General features: G+C 37.0%; 1 protein-coding gene and 2 pseudogenes across 5 annotated transcripts in view; 1 reads left to right on the top strand and 2 right to left on the bottom strand.

The window, feature by feature from the left end:
* Positions 1–24,314, bottom strand: part of VMP1 (vacuole membrane protein 1) — a 135,434-nt gene that overhangs the window by 63,184 nt on the left and 47,936 nt on the right. For 3 of the 4 annotated variants that reach the window (XM_032428399.1, XM_032428401.1, XM_032428400.1), the window contains 2 exons: positions 13,387–13,554; positions 4,957–5,088 (listed from right to left, as the gene is read on the bottom strand). In XM_032428399.1, coding sequence (XP_032284290.1) covers positions 4,957–5,088; positions 13,387–13,554 — 300 coding nt within the window. The remainder of the gene's footprint in view (positions 1–4,956; positions 5,089–13,386; positions 13,555–24,314) is intronic. The other variant, XM_032428402.1, reaches the window with a different exon arrangement.
* On the top strand, positions 2,559–3,726 carry LOC116647238 (annotated as a pseudogene). The gene has a single exon (XR_004302308.1). The product of XR_004302308.1 is annotated as a proteasome subunit alpha type-6-like (transcript).
* On the bottom strand, positions 10,263–11,098 carry LOC116647241 (annotated as a pseudogene).

The raw sequence follows: 24,314 nt of genomic DNA, 5'->3' as shown, positions 1-24,314 counted from the left end.
ATCTTAAAAAAAAAAAAGATAAGAAACTGGACACCTGGGTGGCTCAGTTGGTTAAGCGTCTGCCTTCAGCTCAGGTCATGATCCCAGGGTCCTGGGATCGAGTCCCACATAGGGCTCCTTCCCCAGCAGGGGAGCCTGCTTCTCCCTCTGCCTGTCGTTTCCCCTGCTTGTGCTCTCTCTCTCTCTCTGATAAATAAATAAAATCTTTAAAAAAAAAAGATAAGAAACCATTTCTTGGAAATATAATGCAAATCACTTTTTGAAAATAAATATGACAGTGGAAAAACATTTTAATATTAGAGTTAGAAGATAAAGTTGAGGAAATTGCATACAAAGTAGAATGTGATAAATATTAGGAGCAAAATGATAAAAAAAAATTAAGAGGAATAAAATTTTAAAGACCCATACCTCAGATAATGAATCTAACAGTATCTAGAAAAGAAAATAAAACAACCAAAAAAGACTACCTATGAAGAGGAGTCAGGATAGCATTAGTTCCATCAATATCAACACCAGAGGTCTGAAGACGACTGAGCAATGACTTCCAAATTCTAAGTTAAAAAAATGATTTTCAACTTAGAATACTACGTTCAGTTAATTGTGAATGAAGGACACAGCATTTTCAGAATTTCCAAATCTACTCATTCTTTCTCAGGAAGCTATGGTAGAATGTATTCAACCAAAATGAAGGAGTAAATCGAGAAAGAAGAAAACAAGGGGCACCTGGCTGGCTCAGTCAATAGAGTATGCAACTCTTGATCTTAGGGTCGTTGAGTTTGAGTCCCATGTTGGGGGTAGAGATTACTGAAAAAAATAAAAACAAACAAAAACGAAAGAAGAGATCCAAATGGAAAAAGAAGCAATTGTGCAGGGGGAATCCAAGAGAATACAGTCCAGATTGCAGTGCAGGGGGGAGGGTGGGAGCTCCTAAGAGAGGACTCCCAAGAAAGAAAATAGAGTTGATAATAGTTTATAGGTGTTACCAAGTGGAAAGTGATATAGAAAGGTGTTTTACAGAGCTGGTAGAAGGGAGAGAAGGGAGGGGTGGCTGGGTGGCTCAGCAGTTAATTGTCTGCCTTCGGCTCAGGTCATGATCCCAGGGTTCTGGGATCGAGCCCTGCATCGGGCTCCTTGCTCGGCGGGAAGCCTGCTTCTCCCTCTGCCCACTCCCCCTGCTTGTGTTCCCTCTCTGGCTGTCTTTCTCTCTGTCAAATAAATAAAAAAATCTTAAAAAAAAAAAAAACAACAAGGGAGAGAAGGGATTGAAAAAAACTATGCAAATGAAAAACTATGACTTCCGGAACAAAAAGTTAAAAAAAAAAAAAAGGAAAACAACGACAGTGTATTAGTTGACTTAACAGAGAACAATACTTATACCTGTTTGGCATCCAAACACAGCATAAAAATTTAAAACTACAAGCATCCTAGACTTATTCTACTTTAGCTTACTGATTTTATATAGATGACAAAAGGAGTTTTTGAGATGTTAAATGATATACATTACAATTCCAGATGTATCGGTTGTTGCTACTGAAGATATTCAGCCATTTAGTCTACAGATGGACATGGTTTCAGTAGTTGGAATATACCAATAATGCTGGCATTCTGAGATCTGGTTCTAGCTCTACTTCTAAGTGTGTAAAATTAGGGAGGCAACAATTTCTAGATCTGAAGTTTTCTATAAAATTAGAAGAATAGTACCTTTCCATACTACTTCAGTTAACACAGGGTCAAATTAGATACTGGGGGGTGCCTGGGTGGCTCAGTCATTAGGCATCTGCCTTAGGCTCAGTTCATGATCCCAGGGTACTGGGATCCAGCCCCGCATCGGGCTCCCTGCTCCGCAGGAAGCCTGCTTCTCCCTCTCCCACTCCCCCTGCTTGTGTTCCCTCTCTCGCTGTGTCTCTCTCCGTCAAATAAATAAATAAAATCTTTAAAAAAAACTTTGTGAAGGCTTTAAAAAAAAAACAAATTAGATACCGGGTTTTAAAAAGCATTAAAAATAACTAAAAAGTTGTTTATATTAGTAAAAATTATTAGCATTAATATAAGCATTATGATGTGAGAAGAAGAGACACAGTATTTGGTTGATAAATAAGGCAAAGCAAATACCAAGGCCAACTTGTCTCTTTCCACACAGAGCAGATGCTCAAAGCTCTTTGATTCATTTGTTTTATATTTGGTTATTTGGCTATTCTATATTCATATTTGAAAGTTTTGTTTTCAATTAAAAACCATTAACTATCCTTAGTGGATTTCCACCTAATAATGCCTTTTTAAAAAGCCCATCTGTCATTAAAATGTATGTTTTCTGGGGCGCCTGGGTGGCTCAGCCGGTTAAACGTCTGCCTTGGGCTCAGGTCATGATCTAAGGGTCCTGGGATAGAGCCCTGCGTCGGGCTCCCTGCTCAGTGGGGAGCCTGCTTCTCCCTCTCCCTCTACCACTCCCCGTGCTTGTGCTCTCTCACTCTCTAATAAATAAAAATTTTAAATATATATATATATACACACACATATATATATACACACACATATATATTTTCTTCCATTGAGGGTAATGGTTTTTTGAGTCTCAGATTCCACTGAGAAGAAAACTATGAACTCATTCTTCATAAAAATGTGTGTGTGGAGTCGTTGCAACTTCTGGGGGGATTTGTACACCTGGTGCGGGAGCTACGGGGCTCAGAGACAGTGCTTGAAGTAGTGGGTGCGCCAACATGTCCCGTGGTTCCAGCGCTGGTTCTGACCGCCACATTACCATTTTTTCACCCGAGGGCCAGCTCTACCAAGTAGAATATGCTTTTAAGGCTATTAACCAGGGTGGCTTTATATCGGTAGCTGTCAGAGGGAAAGACTGTGCAGTAATTGTCACACAGAAGAAAGTACCTGACAAATTATTGGATTCCAGCACAGTGACTCACTTATTCAAGATAACTGAAAACATTGGCTGTGTGATGACAGGAATGACAGCTGACAGCAGATCCCAGGTACAGAGGGCACGCTATGAGGCAGCTAATTGGAAATACAAGTATGGCTATGAGATTCCTGTGGACATGCTGTGCAAAAGAATTGCTGATATTTCTCAGGTCTACACACAGAATGCTGAAATGAGGCCTCTTGGTTGTTGTATGATTTTAATTGGTATAGATGAAGAACAAGGCCCTCAGGTGTACAAGTGTGATCCTGCAGGTTACTACCGTGGGTTTAAAGCCACTGCAGCAGGAGTTAAACAAACGGAGTCAACCAGCTGCCTTGAAAAAAAAAAGTGAAGAAGAAATTTGATTGGACATTTGAACAGACAGTGGAAACTGCAATTACACGCCTACTTACTGTTCTCTCAATTGATTTCAAACCTTCAGAAATAGAAGTTGGAGTAGTTACAGTTGAAAATCCTAAATTTAGGATTCTTTCAGGAGCAGAGATTGATGCTCACCTTGTTGCTCTAGCAGAGAGAGACTAAACATTGTAGTTAGTTTACCAAATCCATGACGCCACTTGCTGTGTGTTTGGTAGCAACAGACCAACATTATGGAGGCCCCTGGATTGAAAAAGGAACCTCTCCCACTCCTGCCCTGCCGCTGAAGTGGTTAGGACTCTGTATAAATAAAAACAGTGCTTTTGGAAAAAAAAAAAAATGTGTGTGTGCTTCTGTGGGCACATGCACTTACAAACACAAAACAATAAGACAATTTTTCAAACAATTTCATTTCATAGGTTAATGAGCAAATCTGGGAAGGGAGATGTATTTTTTTTTTAAAGATTTTTATTTATTTATTTGACAGAGACACAGTGAGAGAGGGAACACAAGCAGGGGGAGTGAGAGAGGGAGAAGCAGGCTTCCCGCTGAGCAGGGAGCCCGATGCGGGGCTCAATCCCAGGACCCTGGGATCATAACATGAGCTGAAGGCAGACGCTTAATGACTGAGCCACCCAAGAACCCTGGGAGATGTATTTTATATATAATCTTTCAAAAATCTCTTTTATATTTTATTTTTGTCTATGTTGATTTCTACTGTCATTCCCAAGATGGAGAATCAATCAGTTAATATTCTTAGGAATTTTCCTGCAAAGAATAAAACATCTATTTTATAACATTAAGATATAGGTTGATATATAGTTTATACTCAGGTATAAAGGCCTCAGCCTTTACCCCTCCCCCCCACTGTTAAAGGTAAGTTTATTAATGATTGTCCTTTCTTTCTTTAAAAAAAAAAGTATTGTGTGTATGTGTGTGTGTGTATATATATATATATATATATATTTTTTTTTTTTTCCTAAAGTAATCTCTACGCCCAATGTGGGGCTCAAACTGATGATCAAGAATCACATGCTCTACTGACTGAGCCAGCCAGGTGCCCCAAAAACCTTTTTTTTTTTTTTAAAGTAATCTCTACCCTCAATGTGGGGCTCGAACTCATGACCCTGAGATTAAGAGCTCTATGCTCTACCAACTGAGCTGACCAGGCACCCTTGTAATTGTCCTTTATTAATTAGGAGTTCCCAAATAATTTCCTCTAAACATGGTAAACTGTTTTGATGTTATTCTCAAAAACTTATTCAGAAGTTTGACTATCTTGGACTCATAGCCTGACCCACCTACTTGTCCCCCTTATTTAGTTAGTGGTCTGCTTGATAATACTTAAAAACACATAATGGACAAAGAAATGTTTCGGCTCCTTAACTTCATTGGCAACAACTTACCCTGGTTTCTGGCCAGGTGTTTCAGCTTAGTCTGAGTTGTCTTGTGGACTGTCTGTATCTCTCTATTCTAAAATCAAGATTATACTCACTTTTATATTTCAGCTTTTCTGAATATTCTATCCCAAACCATGTATTTTTATTTTTACACTGGCAGTTTTCTTCTTCAAAGTAACTATTAACAATTTCACCTTAGCCACAACTTCTTTAAGGATAATTAAAGTATTCTGTTTTGTTTTTTTTCCCTACTGTTCTTACTTGTGCAGTCTCTGCGTGTTCCAGCATTTCTTCGAATTCCTGATACTCATCATCATCTGGTTCAGCACCTGAGAGGCGAGCTGCCCTGGCCATGAAATATGGAGGCAGCTCTCCAATTGCTGTACCGATACCCTATGTGCAAAACCAAATAGTCACATGAGATTCTGTTCCCAGCACAGTGACACTAAACAGATCAAATCTATATTTTTCTACATCACCAAAAGCATGTTAAGATGCATGTGTTAGGGAGGAAAACATATATTGCATAATCAAGAGAACGTAAGTGTGAATCCTGGTCCTAATATTGACCTATGCAATGCCAGACAACATAATATACATTGAACTCTTATACAATACCTGGTGCATTACAGATACAAAATTAATGTTAAGTTCTCTAGAGTCTCTACTTATACTGTTATTTTGCCAGCTTCCCCTCCCCCCGCCGCCGTTTTCAAATTTTCAAATGATTCGGTAATAAGTATTCACCAGTAGAACTGTTAGATAAAATATTAAAAAATTTTTTTTTCTAGGAATCTTCCGGTATTTAGGGTGTTGCTTTAATCTCAATACAACATTATTTTGTGCAGAGTTAAAACTTTTAACAAATCGCGGTCAGGAAGCCCCTTGAAAACTCAACATTAGGATGGATAGATTTTCACCACAGGAAAAATGTTTATTTCCTCAGGACATAGAGTGACTCATGTTTCAGTCACTTTGTGGATTCTTGTTTTTGAAGAGAATTTTTTTTCAATCAGCTTAGGACAAAAGGATGAAAACAAAGGTAAGAGAACCAGGAACTTGGTTTGGACTTAAAAGGCTTAAATACAAGATAATAATGTAAAAGGTATACCGTCTCTAGGAAAATTCTCAACTTTGAACCATCCTTCTCCTTGAGTCATAGTGAATGAAAAAGCTTTGGTAATTCTCAGAAGCAATTTTAGGTCTTTCTATTCACTCTGTACTATGACTCTGTCAGCAAATGCCTTGAAAAGAATCCCCAAGGAACATTATCAAATTCAAACATTTTGTGTTCACAGTGTTATATTCCGATGTGTGGAATCAACAATCTCCAAATGAAACTGCATTATTCACATGTGAAACAAGAGTTCTGAAAAGGAATATATTTAAGTGCCAAAAGAATCAGGCTATACTTAAAGAACATAGAGAGATGAGAGGGAAGAGAGACTATACATCGAAGGATATATGAATAAAACACAAATCATATTTTGCTAAACAAAAAAAGTTAACATTAGTCAACTTTGGTGGATATCAGAGAACCAATTTATTATTTAAAAAACGTAAAAAAAGGGAAAGAATCCATTACTTATCCTGTCTTATCTATATGAAAGATATCTCAGGGTAACCAAATTGGTGAAAAGGAGGTTTCTCTTTTTTTTTTTTTTTAAAGATTTTATTTATTTATTTGACAGAGAGACACAGCGAGAGAGGGAACACAAGCAGGGGGAGTGGGAGAGGGAGAAGCAGGCTTCCCGTGGAGCAGGGAGCCCGATGTGGGGCTCGATCCCAGGACCCTGGGATCATGACCTGAGCCGAAGGCAGACGCTTAACGACTGAGCCACCCAGGCGCCCCAAGGAGGTTTCTCTTTATAAAAATATTCTAATCAATAACTAAAGAAAAAAATGATGTGACTGGAATACCCCCAGTTTATAACCCCTAATAAAATAATGAACTTGTATCACAATGGTGCTGATATCACAAAAAGAAAGACAATCAGACATTATTATTCCTTGTGATAGAAATACACAAGACTATGAAGTGTATTCTTGTCAAAAAAAGTTTTTTTTCAAGCCTCTCAATCTAACTATCAACTCACAAGAAGCACAGGGAACAGAGAAACATATCTGAACTATGCCAACTGGGATACAATTAGTAAAATCCAGACTATGGGAAACTATATTTGACAAACAACCCAGTTTAACCACAAATAAATTTGAAACAAAAAACAAGGAAATAAACACAATCAGAAAAATCTGAACATTAACGGGGTAACTGATTTGAAGAGACTATTCCTAATTTCTCTTAGGTGTGATAATGTTTTTTAAGTCCTAAGATTGATATATTTACAGATGAAATGTGATATGTTATGTAGGATATGCTTCAAGATAATTGACAGCCAAGTGACAAAGGATATAGATAAATCATATTAGCGAGGAATTAGTATTAGCTGAGGTTGGGTGATAATATATTAAATTAATTATATAATTCTCTATACTTAAATTTTTTCCCATTACAAAAAATGGGAATAAAAATTACTTGCAACATTTTATTCAAAACATGAACTTCTCTTAAAACCTGTTAACTCAAATGTTCAATAGTTCTGAAAGCAATCATATGATTCAAACTCATGACAAGTTTCCTTAAAGCTAAAAAGGAAGTAATAATGGATTGAAATGAAATCAAGAGCTACATACTATCTTATACTTGGTTGACCATATTTATTGTTATAGTTTAATTCTGCTCATGTTTTCCCACATTATCAAGAAAAAAGAATGGTGATCACGAGTCAATACTCTGTTTTTTATGCTTATAAATAAATAAAAGAAATATAGTCATCCAGACAGGTCCCCCCAAACACATTATATTCTAGACATAAAAGCTTATTTAGTCATTTATCTCAAATTAGACACTGAAGTCCCATAATCTCAAGATTCTTACAAAACAATTTTATAATTCTTGCAAAATCAAGACAAAAAACCAAAACAGAACTATGGAACACTAAAAACTGTCAGCCTAGGTTTAATTAAGGGGAAGAAATAACCGGCTTCCTTATTGCAAAACAAAGAGACAAGTGGTTTTTAGTCAAGCAGTAATTCAGAAAGCTCTTCTAAAAACCATGTGCTCCATATCAATTGATTACCCTGAAGTCCATGCTTCTTGAATTGGAGAAGAGTTTAACATGCACAAAATATGCAAAACCAAGAGGGAAATATCTTCCTGGAGTGTCAATTTTTTTTTAAAGATTTTATTTATTTATTTGTGATAGAGAGACAGCGATTGATAGAGCAGGAGCAGGGGAGCAGAGGGAGAGGGAGAAGCAGACTCCCCACTGAGCAGGGAGCCCAATGTGGAGCTCCATCCTAGGACCCTGGGATCAAGACTGAGCCTAAGGCAGATGCTTACCCCACTGAGCCACCCAGGCACCCCTGGAGTGTCAATTTTATTCAAAGATTTGGGGGAGGAAAAAATCCTGAATTTTTAAAAAGTTTTGTCAAGTGGATTCACAAGCAAATCAGCAGCATTTTGCTTTTCCATGTTGGGAATCATAAGTTTAATGGTAAAAATCTGGAGAGCAGAAAATTTTACATAAGCTGACTCTCAGAAATTACAGTTTTGTATTATCTGTGTATTAATACTTTTTAAAAACAAAATCATTTTTCTATTACATATTCCAGTTACAAACATAAATCAGAGGTTAAGAGCAGAAGTTAGGAGGGTAAGCTTGAAACCACTGAGAAATTCAGGGTTCTTACAGCAATGTTTAAAAAAAACCAATTATACAATTCTAGTAGAATTATCAAGACTGTTTTGCAAATAAAAGAGAAGATTTGCTTCCGGTTTCTCTTGGGTCAGTTTTAAAATGGCTTCAGGAAGGAATGAAGTTCTGACATGTGCTACGACATGGACAAAACTTGAACGCATTACGCTAAGTGAAATAAGCCAGACACAGAAAAACAAGTGTTATATGATTCCATTTATATAGATTAGACATATTCAAAGAGGCAGAAAGTAGAATAGATATTATCCCCCCACTCTCTCTCTCTAAAATAAATAAATCTTAAAAAAAAACTGTTAAGATGGTAAAACTTACATTATGCATATATTACCACAATAAACACCCTCTAACCATGAACTTAACAAATAAATGACCTTAAAAGGTGATGCTCTTTATCTAAAAGTCAACACACATGCTCTTCTCTTCCCTGCCCTGCTGTCCCGCTTTACTCCTTATCATTCTTAGATTGGAACTGAAACATCGCTTCTTCATGGAAATCTTCCCTGAACTACAAATCAGGGAAAATTTTTGTGTTATACAGATTTCTCCTTCATATTTATATATATAATTTTTCCATGATATTTACTTATACATTTTTTTCATGATAATTATTTCCCTCACTAGAATGTAAAGCTCCACGAGGGTAGAGACTGTTCAGTTTTGCTCACTCTGAATCTCCAGTGCTTGGATACATAACTGTTACTGGAATTCATGAGTGAAAAAATTTTTGAAGCCTTGCACTGGTGATACAGCCAAATTGTGGAAGATCAAAAGGTGCAAATGAAAAAAAGTAACTAATGATCAACAATATCAAACAATTCATTTTAGCATGCTCCTAAGACCCATATGAACAAGTTGAAACTGAGGGTAACCCTGGTCTTTATGTTATAATTGAAAGTACTTTGTATTTTAATGATTTTACTGATTCAGTACATTTATAATGATAGTGAAGTCTGTAAAGACATTTTACTTTGCTAAGTACAAATTAGATAAAAATTTCAAATAAGTTTTTAATCAAGCAAGACATTCTCTTGAAAAAAACATACGGATATGAACACAAATGGGACCACATCTGTGAAAGGTAAACTATAAGAATCAAGGCCAACACATTCTAAATTAAGTTTCTCAACCTCAGTAGCATGAACTTTTTATGACTATATCCCATTTAACCATTTTAAAATATAAAACTAAGTGGCATTAATTGCATTCACAATATTGTGCAGCCATCATCACTATTTCCAATATTTTTCATCACCCAAATGGACTCTGCATCTATTAAGCATTAACTTCTCATTCCCCACAGCTCTGGTAACTTCGAATCTACTTCTTGTCTCTATGAATTTGACTCTTCTAGACAATTCACGTAAGTGGAATCATACAATATCTGTCTTTCTATGTAATCACTTATTTCATTTAACATAATGTTTTCAAAGGTCATCCATATTGTGGCACGAATCAGAACTTCATTCCTTTTTATGGATGAATAATATTGCATTATATGTACATACTACATTTTTTGGGGGAGGGGCCTTTCTCTTTTAATCCCGTCCCTGCTCCAACTCTTAAAGAAGTACCCAGAAATCAAATGCAAGGAAGCTCGGGGCGCCTGGGTGGCTCAGTTGTTGGGCGTCTGCCTTCGGCTCAGGTCATGGTCCCGGGGTCCTGGGATCGAGCCCCGCATCGGGCTCCCCGCTCTGCGGGAAGCCTGCTTCTCCCTCTCCCGCTCCCCCTGCTTGTGTTCCCTCTCTGGCTGTCTTTCTCTCGGTCAAATAAATAAAATCTTTAAAAAAAAAAAAAAAAAAAAATGCAAGGAAGCTCAAAGAGCCAAGGCTAGCCAGCCCAAGATTCGCAGGCTCCCTCCTACAGGGGCTAAAGTCTGGATGCTGGGGTCTCCACTCAGAGTCTGGTAGTAAAAGCTGGTGCAGAATAAGGTGGTTCCAGAGGCTAGCAGTAACTGGCCCAGAGGGACTTTCTGCAATGGGGCACCCCTAACAGAGCCAGGCTGTGTAAGAAATGGTGTTTGTTGGTCTTGTCAAAGAGCTCCTTCCTGTAGGCATTCGGAAACGGCACCGTGCACCCCCGCAGGAGACCAAGCCTAAGGCCCTGGCTCTGGACAAGACGCCCAAGCAGTGGAAAGCAGCCCCTGACCTGGCCATGGCAGTGGATGGTCACCTGTATTTTATATTTTGTTTATCCATTTATCTGCTGAGGGACACTGGGCTGTTTCCACCTTTCCGAAAATGTGAATAATTCTGCTGAACATTGAAGTACAAGTACATATACTTATACCTGAGTCCTAGTTTTCAGTTCTTTGTGGGTATTTACATAGGAGTGGAATTAGAGGAGGATCATATGGTAATTTTATGTTTAAGTTTTTGAAAATCCACAAAACTCTTTTCTCCAGCAGCTGAATCACTTTACATTCTCACCAACAGTCTATAAGAATTCCAATTTCTCCACATCCTAACACTTGTTGTTTTCTTTAAAAAAAAAAAATAACAGCCATCCTAGTGTGTGTAAAGAGATATTTCCATGTGTTTTGGATTTGCACTTCCCCAATGACTAAATGATGTTGAGAATCTGTGTACTTACTGGCCATTTGTATATCTTCTTTGGAGAAAAGTCTATTCAAGTTCTTTGCCCATTTTTTAATTGGGTTGTTTGTCTTTTGTTGTTGAGTTGCAGAAGTTCTTCAAACATTCTGGATATTAAACCTTTATCAAATATATGATTTATGAACATTTCCTCCCATTCTGTGGGTTGTCTTTTCACTCTTAGTGTTCTTTGATGTATAAGAGATTTTAATTTTAGTGAAGTTCAATTTATCTATTTTTTTTCTTGTTGCCTATGCTTTGGGGGTCATATTTAAGAAACCACTGCCAAATCCAACATCATGCAGATTTGTCTCTATATTTTCCTCTAAGAGTTTTATAGTTTTAGTTTGGGTCTTTAATGCATTTTGAGTTAATTTTTACATGCAGCATAAGGTAAGGGTCCAAATTCATTCTTTTGCATGTGAATATTGTTTTCCCAGCACCTTTTGTTGGAAGGACTATCCATATAAATGTTGAGAACAAAAGGAACCAATTTAAACATAACTTGATATGTGCTATACTTTATACATGACAAATAATTTCAAAAAAGGAAATATGAGGAGCACTCAGCCAATTAATCAGTACTTATCAACAGTCTTATACTATGTGCAAAGCCTAATGGTGATTGCTGTAAGGGTAATAAATTTAAGGTATAGTCTATATTTTTTAGGAGCTTAAAATTTATTTGGGAAAGTAAGCCACTACACCAGCCAAGTTAACTAATTTAAGGCATGCATGGAGCCAAGCCAAATGAGCACTTCAGACAATATGAACTATAGGAGTTGGAGGAGGCAATTATCACTGCCAGCTGCAATGGAAGCTTTTCTTTGTTGGCATTAGTGTTAATCCAGCCACGTAAACCATTTATCAAAGAACAAAAGCAAAACTGAAAACCACAATCTATATACATGGTCTCTTTCTGGCATGTTCCCAGTATTTTGTTATTTTAATAATATTTGTCATCAGGGCGCCTGGGTGGTTCAGTTGGTTAAGCGACTGCCTTCGGCTCAGGTCATGATCCTGGAGTCCCGGGATCGAGTCCCGCATCAGGCTCCCTGCTCAGCAGGGAGTCTGCTTCTCCCTCTGACCCTCCCCCCTCTCATCCTCTCTCTATCTCATTCTCTCTCTCAAATAAATAAATAAAATCTAAAAAAAAAAATATTTGTCATCAAAAGACTAATGTGGTCAAATTTATAAAACATATGCAACTAGTACAATGAATCTGTTTCCAGTATTTATAAGAGTAACAGGAAATATGACAATTATTCCTGTCTTTCATATTCAACAAATTCAATATATAGCATTTCCCTTGTAATTCTTTTAAAATACAACACACTAGGTTATAGTATATCTACTGTAACAAATAACTTATACTAAAAATATAGTTTGAAAAAAAAAACACACCCAACATCCTTGCTAACATTTAAACAAATGTATTTGAAAACTCTGCCTCTTCTGTGGATATGGTATTCATGCTCATTTTAGTTGAGATTTTTAAGTGATCTGTCCCATATGTTTTATTTCATAAGACACTGTTAGGGGAAAGAAGTTACAGGGAACATAGAACTTAATGAGTCCAAATGATAAAAAATATTCAAATGATAATAGAAAGTCTTTAGCAAAGGAACTATTCCTTAATGATACACACTTGAATGAATTTGGCACAATGAAAAAAAAAAGAATGCTTTGTATAGATTAAAATAATCTGCCACTGAACATACAGTCCAAAAGCTTCCCAAAATATACTTAAGCAAACCATAAAAGAATAATTGGTACAATTGAAAGTAAGATCACCACAGACAACCATATCATCTGATACCCCCACTACAGTAAAGTTTGGTTTATTAAAAAATATCTGACCTTACTTCAGTATTATTAACAACTCAGAAAATGAAATAAGCCCTCTAAGAATAAACAGAGTATCTTGAATATAGGAGAGAGACATAACATTTACCAACCTGGGTCTGATATATAACCACTTGCTATGTGTTTATCTATCTGTATGTATTTATTAACATTGGTAAAATTTTGCAAAATAGTACAGTTGCATTATCCGTACTCCTTTTCCCTCCTGTGGTCTACTTGGCATCCACTGCTTTGTGATACCCTTGGCTTCATGCCTTCCTTCTGAATGTCATTCATGAATAGGGGAAACTCTAAAGGGTTTCTCTTACTTGTAAGTGGATAACTGGTGACTTCATGAATTAATTATCTATTGACTTGCTAGGTAGATATATATTTGGACTCAATTTCAATGAGGTACAACAAAGTATCAAGATAGTGAGGTTAATTTTAGACAAAGATGAAAATGGACATCTTACCCACATGCAGGCCTCAATCCTAACTTTTGAGATGATGCTCCACAAAGAAATGGTTCCTTCAGTGCCCTCTTCATCTGGACAAATAATCTGATCAGGATAAGGTGGTTCGGGGAAATTAACTGAATTGCATTCATAAGCAGCTAATGTAACTGAAGCTATATGTGGACCCTATAAAACAAATATGAGAAACCTCTGATGAGAAATATTAAAGCAAAAGGAATTATCAATATACATGTCATTTTAACAGTATCTTAATTACTATATGTACATAGAAAATTCTTAGCTTTTATTTCTTTATTTTTATGGGGGGGGCGGCAAAGGGAGAGGGAGAGAATCTTAAGCAGGCTCCACACCCAGCATGGGGCCCAACACGAGGCTCAATCTCACTCTGTGAGATCATGAACTAAGCTGAAATCAAGAGTCAGATGTTTAACCAATTGAGACACCCAAGCACCCTGAAAAATCTTAGCTTTCAAAGAACAAGAATCTGGGACGCCTGGGTGGCTCAGTTGTTGGGCATCTGCCTTCAACTCGGGTCATGATCCCGGGGTCCTGGGATCGAGCCCCGCATTGGGCTCCCTGCTCAGTGGGGAGTCTGCTTCTCCCTCTCCCACTCCCCCGCTTGTGTTCCTTCTCTGTGTCTCTCTCTGTCAAATAAATAAATAAAATCTTTAAAAAATATATTAAAAAAAATAAAGAACACGAATCTAACTAAATATTTCAAGTTACAGTTGGTAATTTGAAAAAATAATACTTCTCAGAATTGCTTCCTGGCTTGCTTTTTTTAAAAAAAATTCAGATTTATTGAGGTATAATTTATATATAGTAAGAGTCACTATTTTTATGTCTGTAGTTCAATGAATTTTGACAAATATATTCAACTGTATAACCACAACCAATCAAGATATAGAATATTTCCATTGCTTCAAAAAGTTCCCTCATGTCCTTTTGTAATCAATCTCCTCCCCCAACACCAGCCTCTAGAAACCATATGATTTCTGGCTTTATTCTGATTTTATTTATCTATATTCCCAATTGTAAGAATGTTATAGCCTGTGATAGAAACTTCCTGTGCCCTATTCTTTTAGGCATAATTTGAGAATACCACTTTTTGTCCTTACTTAAAAACAGTTGGTGAAGTAACTACCTAACTTACCTTCCCCAAAGATAACAGATCCTTAAAACAAAAGTGTGGAACCAGTATCAGTGAGTTTTTTTTCTTTTTTTAAAGATTTTATTTATTTGAAAGACAGAGAGTGTGTGTGAGAGAGAGAGAGAGATCATGAGCAGTAGGGAGTGGTAGAGGGAGAAGCAGGCTTCCTGCTGAGCAGGGAGCCCGATGCGGGACTCAATCCTAGGACCCTGGGATCATGACCTGAGCCAAAGGCAGACGCTTAACTGACTGAGCCACCCAGGTGCCCCGAGTTTTTCTTTTAAAGCAATTTTTTCTATGGAAGCTTTTGTGTTGCTGTGTACCTTTATTTTAAAATATTACAAAAATTAATAATCACACTGGTTAAAATGGATTAATATTAGATGTGTGATAAAGGCTTAAACACAATGGTTCCCAAGTGCACATGAATGCCAAGGTGAGGGGTCTGCATAAGAACCAAGTAGGGAGTTTACTAAAAATATAAATTCCTGAGGCGACTGGATGGCTCAGTTGGTTAAGTGTCTGCCTTTGGCTCAGATCATGATCCTGGGGTGCTGGGATTGAGTCCCACATCGGGCTCCCCGCTGAGCAGGGAGTCTGCTTCTCCCTCTGCCCCTCTCCCAACTCTTGCTCTCTCTCTCTCTCAAATAAATAAATAAAATCTTTAAAAATATATATGTATGGGTCCCCTATGCATAGATTTATTCAATAGGTGGGGATGGGAACCTGTATGTTTTAAACAAGCTCCTTTAGAATTTCAAATAGGTTAGGTTCTAATAGGCTAGGTTTGGGAACCATTGGGAGAACAGTAAATTAAGGGTCAGAAATTAGACAAAGTCACTTAACCTTTCTGGGCCTCAGTTTACTCTTCTGCAAGGCAAAAGAATTAGACTCTTAGTTTTATCCAGCTCCAAAATTTAAAAACTCCAAATATAATCAAATATGTCAATAAAATCTAACAATAATTTCCAAAGTTCTCATGAGGTGTCACAGCTAAACCCTGGATCCTTAACATGTTGCTCTAACACACAAGGGTAAAGCATACTAAGGACATAGTGGCCATAGCATAACTTCTAGAGCCAGATGTTCTGGTTCAGGTTCTGGCCTCTGTCATTTACTTTCTGAGTCTTGCTTTCCTAATCTATAAAATGGAAATCATCAAATACCTTCAGAACCTACATTCTGGGGATACTATAAGGTTTAAATCAGTCAACTCATATAAAGTACTCAGCTTAGAATAAGCCCTCAAAATGTACTAGCCATTAATTATTATGAAGAAAAATACTATATTTGTAGAATAAAATTTTATAGGATAATAAATAAAAAAATTTAAGTTATGTAAGTAATATAATATGAAATTATGTTATATATGTAAAAGGTACACATAATTTTATTCTCTCGCTCTCTCTATACATATACATATAGAGTAAGTGGTCTCTGTATATAAGAGAGCCTTTTTAAATCATAAGGTAAAAGAATTTGTGGTTCAGGGGCACCTGGGTGGCTCAGTTGGTTAAGCGTCTGACTTTGGCTCAGGTCATGATCTCAGGGTCGTGAGATCCAGCCCAGTGTCAGGCTCCACACTCAGCGCAGTCTGCTTAAGATTCTCTCTCCCTCTCCCTCTGCCCCCTCCCCGCCCTGCTCATATGTTTGCGTGTGTGTGCTCTTTCCCTCTCTCTCTAATAAATAAATAAATAAAATCTAAAAAATAAAAAAGAATTGTGGTTCAAAGACAAATGTGCACAAGATGCAACAATGAAAATAAAATATTAAAGACCTATTGGGCGCCTGGGTGGCTCAGTTGGTTAAGCGACTGCCTTCAGCTCAGGTCATGATCCTGGAGTCCTGGGATCGAGTCCCGCATCGGGCGCCCTGCTCGGCAGGGAGTCTGCTTCTCCCTCTGACCCTCCCCCCTCTCATGTGCTCTCTCTCATTCTCTCTCTCTCAAATAAATAAATAAAATCTTTAAAAAAAAAAAAAAATAAAATAAAATAAAATAAAATAAAATATTAAAGACCTATTGCTATCTAGATAAAAGGTGATGGGGGCGCCTGGGTGGCTCAGTCGGTTAAGCATCTGACTTCCGCTCAGGTCATGATCCCAGGGTCCTGGGATTGAGCCCCAAGTTGGGCTCCCTGCTCAGTGGGGAGTCTGCTTGTCCCTCTTCCTCTGCCCCTCCCACCGCTTGTGCTCTCTCTCTCTCTGTTGCTATCGCTGTCTCTCTCTCTCAATAAAATCTTAAAATACTTTTATTTTTAAAAGGTGATTTAAAACAAAACTTTTTGTTGCATGTTAATAGGAAAAATATATTCGTAAATCTAAGCTACATTTCTCCCTATATGCAACTGGCATGTGTTCAAATAAAATCTAAAAAATGAAGTTCTACACTTAGCACTGAATCAATTAATTATTCGTTTTTTGGGCACCTGGGTGGCTCAGTCACTTAAGTGTCTGCCTTTGGCTCAGGTCATAATCCTAGGGTGTGGGACTGAGTCCCGCATTGGGCTCCCTGCTCAGTGGGGAGTCTGCTTCTCCTTCTACCCTCCCCCCCCCGCTCGTGATCTCTCTCTCTCTCAAATAAATAAATAAAATCTTTAAAAAAAATTTGTTTTTTTCTGTACCAAAAAATTCTATGTGAAGTTTTAGTCTATTCCTCTTTTCCTTGAGTTTTAATTCACAGAAATCCATAAATAGCAATATTTACATTTTAAAAATAATTACATAAATGCTTTTGATCAGTCACATTTTCCTTAAAAATTATGATTAACCATGAAATTCACAACTTCTTCTTTGAATACTATATGCATAAGAGATTTCACAGTTGGGGGAAAATTATTGCTTTGTGATTTTTTTTTAAGATTTATTTATTTATTTATTAGAGAGAGAGAGAGAGAGAGAGAAACAGTATGAGAGGGGAGAGGGTCAGAGGGAGAAGCAGGCTCCCCGCCGAGCCAGGAGCCCGATGTGGGACTCGATCCCAAGACTCTGGGATCATGACCTGAGTCGAAGGCAGTCGCTTAACCAGCTGAGCCACAGAGGCGCCCTTACTTTGCGATTCTTTTTTTTTTTTTAAAGATTTTATTTATTTATTTGACACAGAGAGAAAGAGCACAAGTAGGCAGAGCGGCATGCAGAGGGAGAGGGAGAAGCAGGCTCTCCACTGAGCAGGGAGCCCGACGTGGGGCTCGATCCCAGGACCCTGGGATCATGACCTGAGCCGAAGGCAGTCACTTAACCAACTGAGCCACCCAGGCACCCCTTACTTTGTGATTCTTAAAAAAAAAAACAAGTTTAAAGTTTGTGGAATTCAGAATAATTGAATTAGGTGAAAAATTTCTTACTGCACACATAGCTAAGTATAAGATGCAATTAAAAAAAAACAATTTAGTTTCCACCTGTAATGTTTGAAAACACAAAAGAAAAATGTGATACCAGTAAGTAAAACAGAAGAAATGCAAGGGTTTGTCCACGATATCCCCACACAATTGTCCCCTGTAAGATGTAGGAACAGTTTACACCTCAACTCTAGAAATGAACTCTCAGTGAACAAAAATTAAATGGTCCTGGATGCTAAACTAAGATTTCTGGGATACACAGGAAAGAAAAAACTACATTTCTATTCTTGAAATATCGATAAAATATGTACCTCAACAGATCAAAGACACTATCCAACAAGATAAAACACTTATTCATAGTTTCAATTTTAAGTAATTCTAAAAAGGGAAAATTTCAGCAATCTGATGAGAATTTTTTCCCTAAAGAAAGGACAGTTCATTCACACAACTAAACTGATATATACTTTCCATAACCACACTAATAAGTCATGATTACTCAGCCTTAGAGCAGATGTGGTGGTTCCCAGCAAAATGGACACAAATAACTCAGCTTCTTGTCCTTTGTTCATTCTCAAGAGCCCGTTTAGCCTGTACCTTGACATTTTAGTTTAAACTATGCTAACTATAAGAAACCTCACAAGTTCTTTTCAACATTATAGGCTGATGGTTCCTAAATGTAACTGAGTTGACTGAAATAAAGATTAGTTTACAGAAAAAATACAAACATCAAAACTAAAAAATGGTTTTGATTAAAATAATTTTAAAGGTTACACGTATTCAAACTACCTTTTAAGTTTATTTTCAAAACCTACAAGTTCCACTGCAATGTATCAAATATTTAAGAATCATATTTTAACCATACTAAATGAAAAAAAAAAAGGGATAAAGACAAACAGCTATTGTATAAGTAGAAAAGGCTATCTGGACAGAACCACCATGAAACATATTTAAAAAAAAAAAAACCCACAATGTACTGAGCAGGAAGTTACAGCTGTCCTGGGAGTATGCAGGTATTGATATGTATGGGTTAGAGGTCCTGGCCTTTGGTTGGGTGGTTTTCTGTCTCAGATCATGAAGTAAATGGTACAGACTTTTACATCTACAGTAATCTAGAAAACTGGACAAAACATATGGAACAATTCTTTTCAGGCATTGTACCACAGGCAGTACATGATTTCTGATGGCTAAGAGAAGGGATACAAATGAGGAAACCCTATGATGACTCTGGCTTTTCATCTGTAGACACATTTCATGTTTATAGCAAAATCCAAAGAGAAAGAGCCCAAGCAAAGCATGGTGGTCTCGGGGCACCTGGCTGGCTCAGTCTGAAGAGCATGAACTCTTGCTCTCGGGGTAATGAGTTTGAGCCCCACATTGGGTGTAGAGATTACTAAAAATAATAAACAAACAAACAAACAAAGCATAGCGGTCTTGCTGAGTTCAGAAGTAAATCTGAGTTTAGGGAGGCTGAGTAGCTGAAATCTGTGGGACAGAATACTAATGAAGAGGGAGCTATGCAGAAAAAGAACTCTAGAAATATGCACAAGGTCCCCTTGAGGCTCTGACATATAAAGCTGCATTGCAGGCTACAGTGAGATTCCATTAGGCTAGGCAAAGTATAAGCAGCAGGAAAACAACTAACAGGGAGTTGTAAGCTAAACAATTCCTAGAGTTCACACAGGACTAGGAAACACTTGGACTTCAACCAGCTAAAGTGGAGAGATAGCATTCAGGGAAGAAGACCTTGGAAAGAGCCTAGAGTAACAGTTACTCCAGATAGGCCATAAAATGTTTTTTAAAAACCCTTAAACAGATCAAGCTGATCCATAGGTAACTTAACTGCCCACCAAAACAAAAAAATTGACGCTCTGCAAAGGAAGACAACAAAATCCATACAATCAACAATATAATACATGTCCAGCATCTAATAAGAAACAACTGATCTGTGAAGCATGAAAATATGACCCATAACCGGAAGAAACATTAGTCAATAGAAACAGAAATGTCAGAGATAATGGAATTAGCAGACAAGAACCTAAAGACAGTAAATACAAGTATGTTCAAGGATCTAAAGCAGCAACTGACAAACTTCAAATATGGGCCAAATTTGACCCACACTAGTTTTATAGAGTTTCAAAGAATACAGCCATGTGCATTCATTTACATATCATGTCTGGCTAATACTGTGCTACAATGGCAAAACTGAATAGCTCTGAAAGACTCTATAGTCCATGAAGTCTAAAATAATTACTATATGGCCTTTTACAGAAAAAGTTTGTTGATACCTGATTTAAAGGAAAACATAAACACATGAGGAAAGAAATGAAAGTATAAAAAAATGGAACTTCTAGGGGTGCCTGGGTGGCTCAGTCGGTTAGGTATTTGCCTTCGGCTCAGGTCATGATCCCAGAGTCCTAGGCTTGAGCCCCATGTAGGGCTCCCTGCTCAGCAGACAGCTTGCTTCTCCCTTTCCCTCTGCTGCTCCCCCTACTTGTGCTCTGTCAAATAAATAAAATCTTTAAAAAAAAAAAAAAAAAAAAGGAACTTCTAGGGTTGAAAATAAAGTATCTGTATAGAAAAATTCATTGGCTAGATTATTAATAGATTAGACACTACAGAAGAAAATATTAGAGACCTTGAAGATAGGGCAATAGAAAGTGTCCAAACTAAAGGATATAGAGAGTAAAGGCTATGAAAGAAATAAACCTCAGTAACCTGTGGAATAATACCAACCAGTCTAATATACGTGTAATTGGAATCCCAGAAAAGAGAGGAGAAGGTTTGTGTTGGTGGGGAGGAGTGTGTGCAGAAAAATACCAATCCATCAACTCACAGATCTAAGAAACTCAACAAACCTCAGTCAAGACAAATACAAAGAAAATAAAACTTAATCAGATCACTGAAAAGCATCATAATCATAATATAATCAAATTGCTATAACTCAATAATGATGAGAAAATCTTAAAAGCAATCTGAGGGATAAAGATAAATTATCTACAGGGAAATATAAACAAGACTTCTCATCAGAATAATGCAAACCAAGAGACAATGGAATTATTTCTATGAAGTGCTGAAAGGAAAAAAAAATCTAGAATCCAGGGAAAATATATTTTAAAAATGAAGATAACACAAAAACATTTTCAGACCAAAAAAAAAGCCAAAAAAATTTGTTCTACTGGACGAAAATTTTAATGTACACAAAGGAGTAAAGACTACTGGAAATATAAAAGACTTTTCTCCCTCATTAAAAATCTCTTTAAAAATATCTAGCTGTCTAAAGTAAAAACTATGGCACATGTAGAAGTAAAATATATGACAACACCATATAGTATGGGAAGGAGAAAATAGAATATACTCTTGAAAAGCAGTTATATTACATACGCTAAAAAAAAAAAAAAGCTCAATCCAAAAAAAAGGTAGGAAAAGAAGAATAAAAAATAGGTGGGACAAATAGTTTGAGGATACACTTAAACCCAACCATATATTTTTTTAAATATTTTATTTTATTTATTTGAGAGAGAGAGTGAGAGAGAGAACACAAGAGGGGGTAGGGTCAGAGGGAGAAGCAGACTCCCCAGTGAGCAGGGAGCCTGATGCGGGACTCGATCCCGGGACTCCAGGATCATGACCTGAGCCGAAGGCAGTCGCTTAACCAACTGAGCCACCCAGGCGCCCTTAAACCCAACCATATTAATAACTACATTAATTATAAATGTACCAAACATACAAATGAAAAGGCAGAGAGTGTCAGACTGGATTAAAAACAAGACCTCAGTACATGCCATTTATAAGAAGCCCATTTTAAACATCAAGACCCAAAAGTAAAAGTAAAAGGATGAAAAAAGATAACTCATTTAAAATAATCATAAAAAATATGGAGTGGCCATATTAATATCAGATAAAGTAGGCCTCAGTACAGGGAATATTACTACAGGATGAATAAGGCCATTTCATAATGATAAAATCACTAATTCCCAGGAAGACTGAACAACCCTAAGTGTGTAGGCACCTAATAACAGAGTGTAAAATACATAGAGCAAAAACTGACCGAACTGAAAGGACAAATAAACATCCCCAATTACAGCTGGAAATTTCAATATCCTTCTCTTATTAGTTGATAGAACAATTAAATTGACAACTAGCATGGCTACAGAACACTCGAACAATATGGAACACTCTACCCAACAATAGCCAAATCTATATTCTTTTCAGGGACACATGAAACACTCATCAAGATAGACCATATGATGTGATACAAAATGAATCTCGGTGCATTTAAAAGGATGTGCCATGCAGAAAGGTAAAGATCAATACAAGGAGCGCTATCCGAGGAAAAGTGGCAAGTGAAGGTTCTTGAAGGTTAATTTCTCCAGTTAAGGTCAGTATCCTTTAACCTATGAGGTGGTAATCAAAGGAAGCTAAACAGCTATATCTAGCCCAGACTGTTATTCCCCAGCAGAGGAAGCTCTATAAATTCCCTAGAGATCAAGTCACAAGTAACATTCACTAACTGTACTCATAACCCCCGAGAGTTCCTAATTAATGTCAATAGAAGTTCCTGTTAATGATGAGGTTAAATGTTAAGATTGCACTGAAAAGTTACATTCTCATCAAAGAGGCAGGTTTTAGGTTTTGTTTTTTTTAAATAATTCAGTATAGTCATTCTAAGTGAAGTCACCTCAATAAGATAGTTCAGCTATTCGTGACATATCAGACATCTGGCTTTGCCTCATATATCTAGTCTCATGAGATGTATTACATTATATTTTCCAAAGTTTTGATTATGGAATAATTTGCCTTGTCTAGGATAAATGATGCTTGCTTGGCTAGGGAATAGTACATCTGGGTGAGAGCAAAATCATAGTTAATTCGGGGGTAAAATTTCTTATAAGAGCAGATATAGGTATTTGTGGAAAAAGTGTTTTAACTTTTAAACTATTCTTTTAAGATAAATTTTAAGTTATATTTCTACAACTTAAGCTCTTTCATGAGTAGTGTATAAAAGGAAGTTTTTAGTGACTGATTGAAAAAAATTTAACAGAAATAATTCTATGAGATCAATTTGTACTCTTCAGGAATAGTAATATACCAAAAGTTCTAAGACAAATTTAGAATTTAAAAAATTGTCCTAAAGAGATAAAATATCATTCCTGAAATTATACGACACAAAAATACCCTAACAAAAGTAGGGACCCGAAAGGCTACGTGCACCCCGATGTTTATAGCAGCAATGTCCACAATAGCCAAACTGTGGAAAGAGCCAAGATGTCCATCAACAGATGAATGGATAAAGAAGATGTGGTATATATATGCAATGGAATATTATGCAGCCATCAAAAGGAATAAGATCTTGCCATTTGCAACGACGTGGATGGAACTGGAGGGTATTATGCTGAGCGAAATAAGTCAAACAGAGAAAGACATGTATCATATGACCTCACTGATATGAGGAATTCTTAATCTCAGGAAACAAACTGAGGGTTGCTGGAGTGGGGGGTGGGGTGGGAGGGATGGGGTGACTGGGTGATGGACACTGGGGAGGGTATGTGTTCTGGTAAGCGCTGTGAATTGTGCAGGACTGTTGAATCTCAGATCTGTACCTCTGAAACAAATAATGCAATATATGTTAAGAAAGAAAAAAAGAAGAAGAAGAATGTAGCAGGAGGGGAAGAATGAAAGGGGGGAAATCGGAGGGGGAGAAGAACCATGAGAGACGATCGACTCTGAAAAACAAACTGGGGGTTCTAGAGGGGAGGGGGTTGGGAGGATGGGTTAGCCTGGTGATGGGTATTGAGGAGGGCACGTTCTGCATGGAGCACTGGGTGTTATGCACAAACAATGAATCATGGAACACTATATCTAAAACTAATGATGTAATGTATGGGGATTAACATAACAATAAAAAAAATTAAAAAAAAATAAAAATAAAAATAAAGATCAAAAAAAAAAAAAAAATACCCTAATATGGTAGTGAAGAGAAGTTGTAATTACTGCCTGGATAGTAATGTAGTACTATTAAAGCCCCGAGAACGAAGTCTTCGTACTACAAACACAAATTAGGGTCTTTTGTAGGGAGGGTGTGGGATATTCATGTTAACCTCTGAAAAAAATTACATTAGTAAAATGACAAACTTGTATGTGCACTGCTGCTTCATTTAAAAAGTGTTTTCTGCTTTTGAACTTTACTGTTGGATTTACTTGGAGGCCCTTGTTTCTTGCAGAGACATTTTTTTTTTTAAAGGAAAAACCTAAAATGGTAATATTAATTAATTGTTAGCCTATTCAGCCACACCTCTTTATCAACCAAGATGAAGAATATGATATCATATTAAAAGTGCAGTATGTGTATGTATGAGTTTTTGTAAGGAAGATAAGGGGACAGACAGACATTCTTCCACCTTAGGCGGTTCCCTTAGAACTGATAAAACATTCCTAAAGAC

Source organism: Phoca vitulina, unplaced genomic scaffold, assembly GCF_004348235.1.
Source record: "Phoca vitulina isolate PV1807 unplaced genomic scaffold, GSC_HSeal_1.0 scaffold40, whole genome shotgun sequence".
In the NCBI taxonomy this organism is placed as follows: Eukaryota; Metazoa; Chordata; class Mammalia; order Carnivora; family Phocidae; genus Phoca; species Phoca vitulina.
The sequence above is the reverse complement of the archived record's forward strand: the minus strand, read 5'-3'. Positions and strand labels throughout refer to the sequence as shown.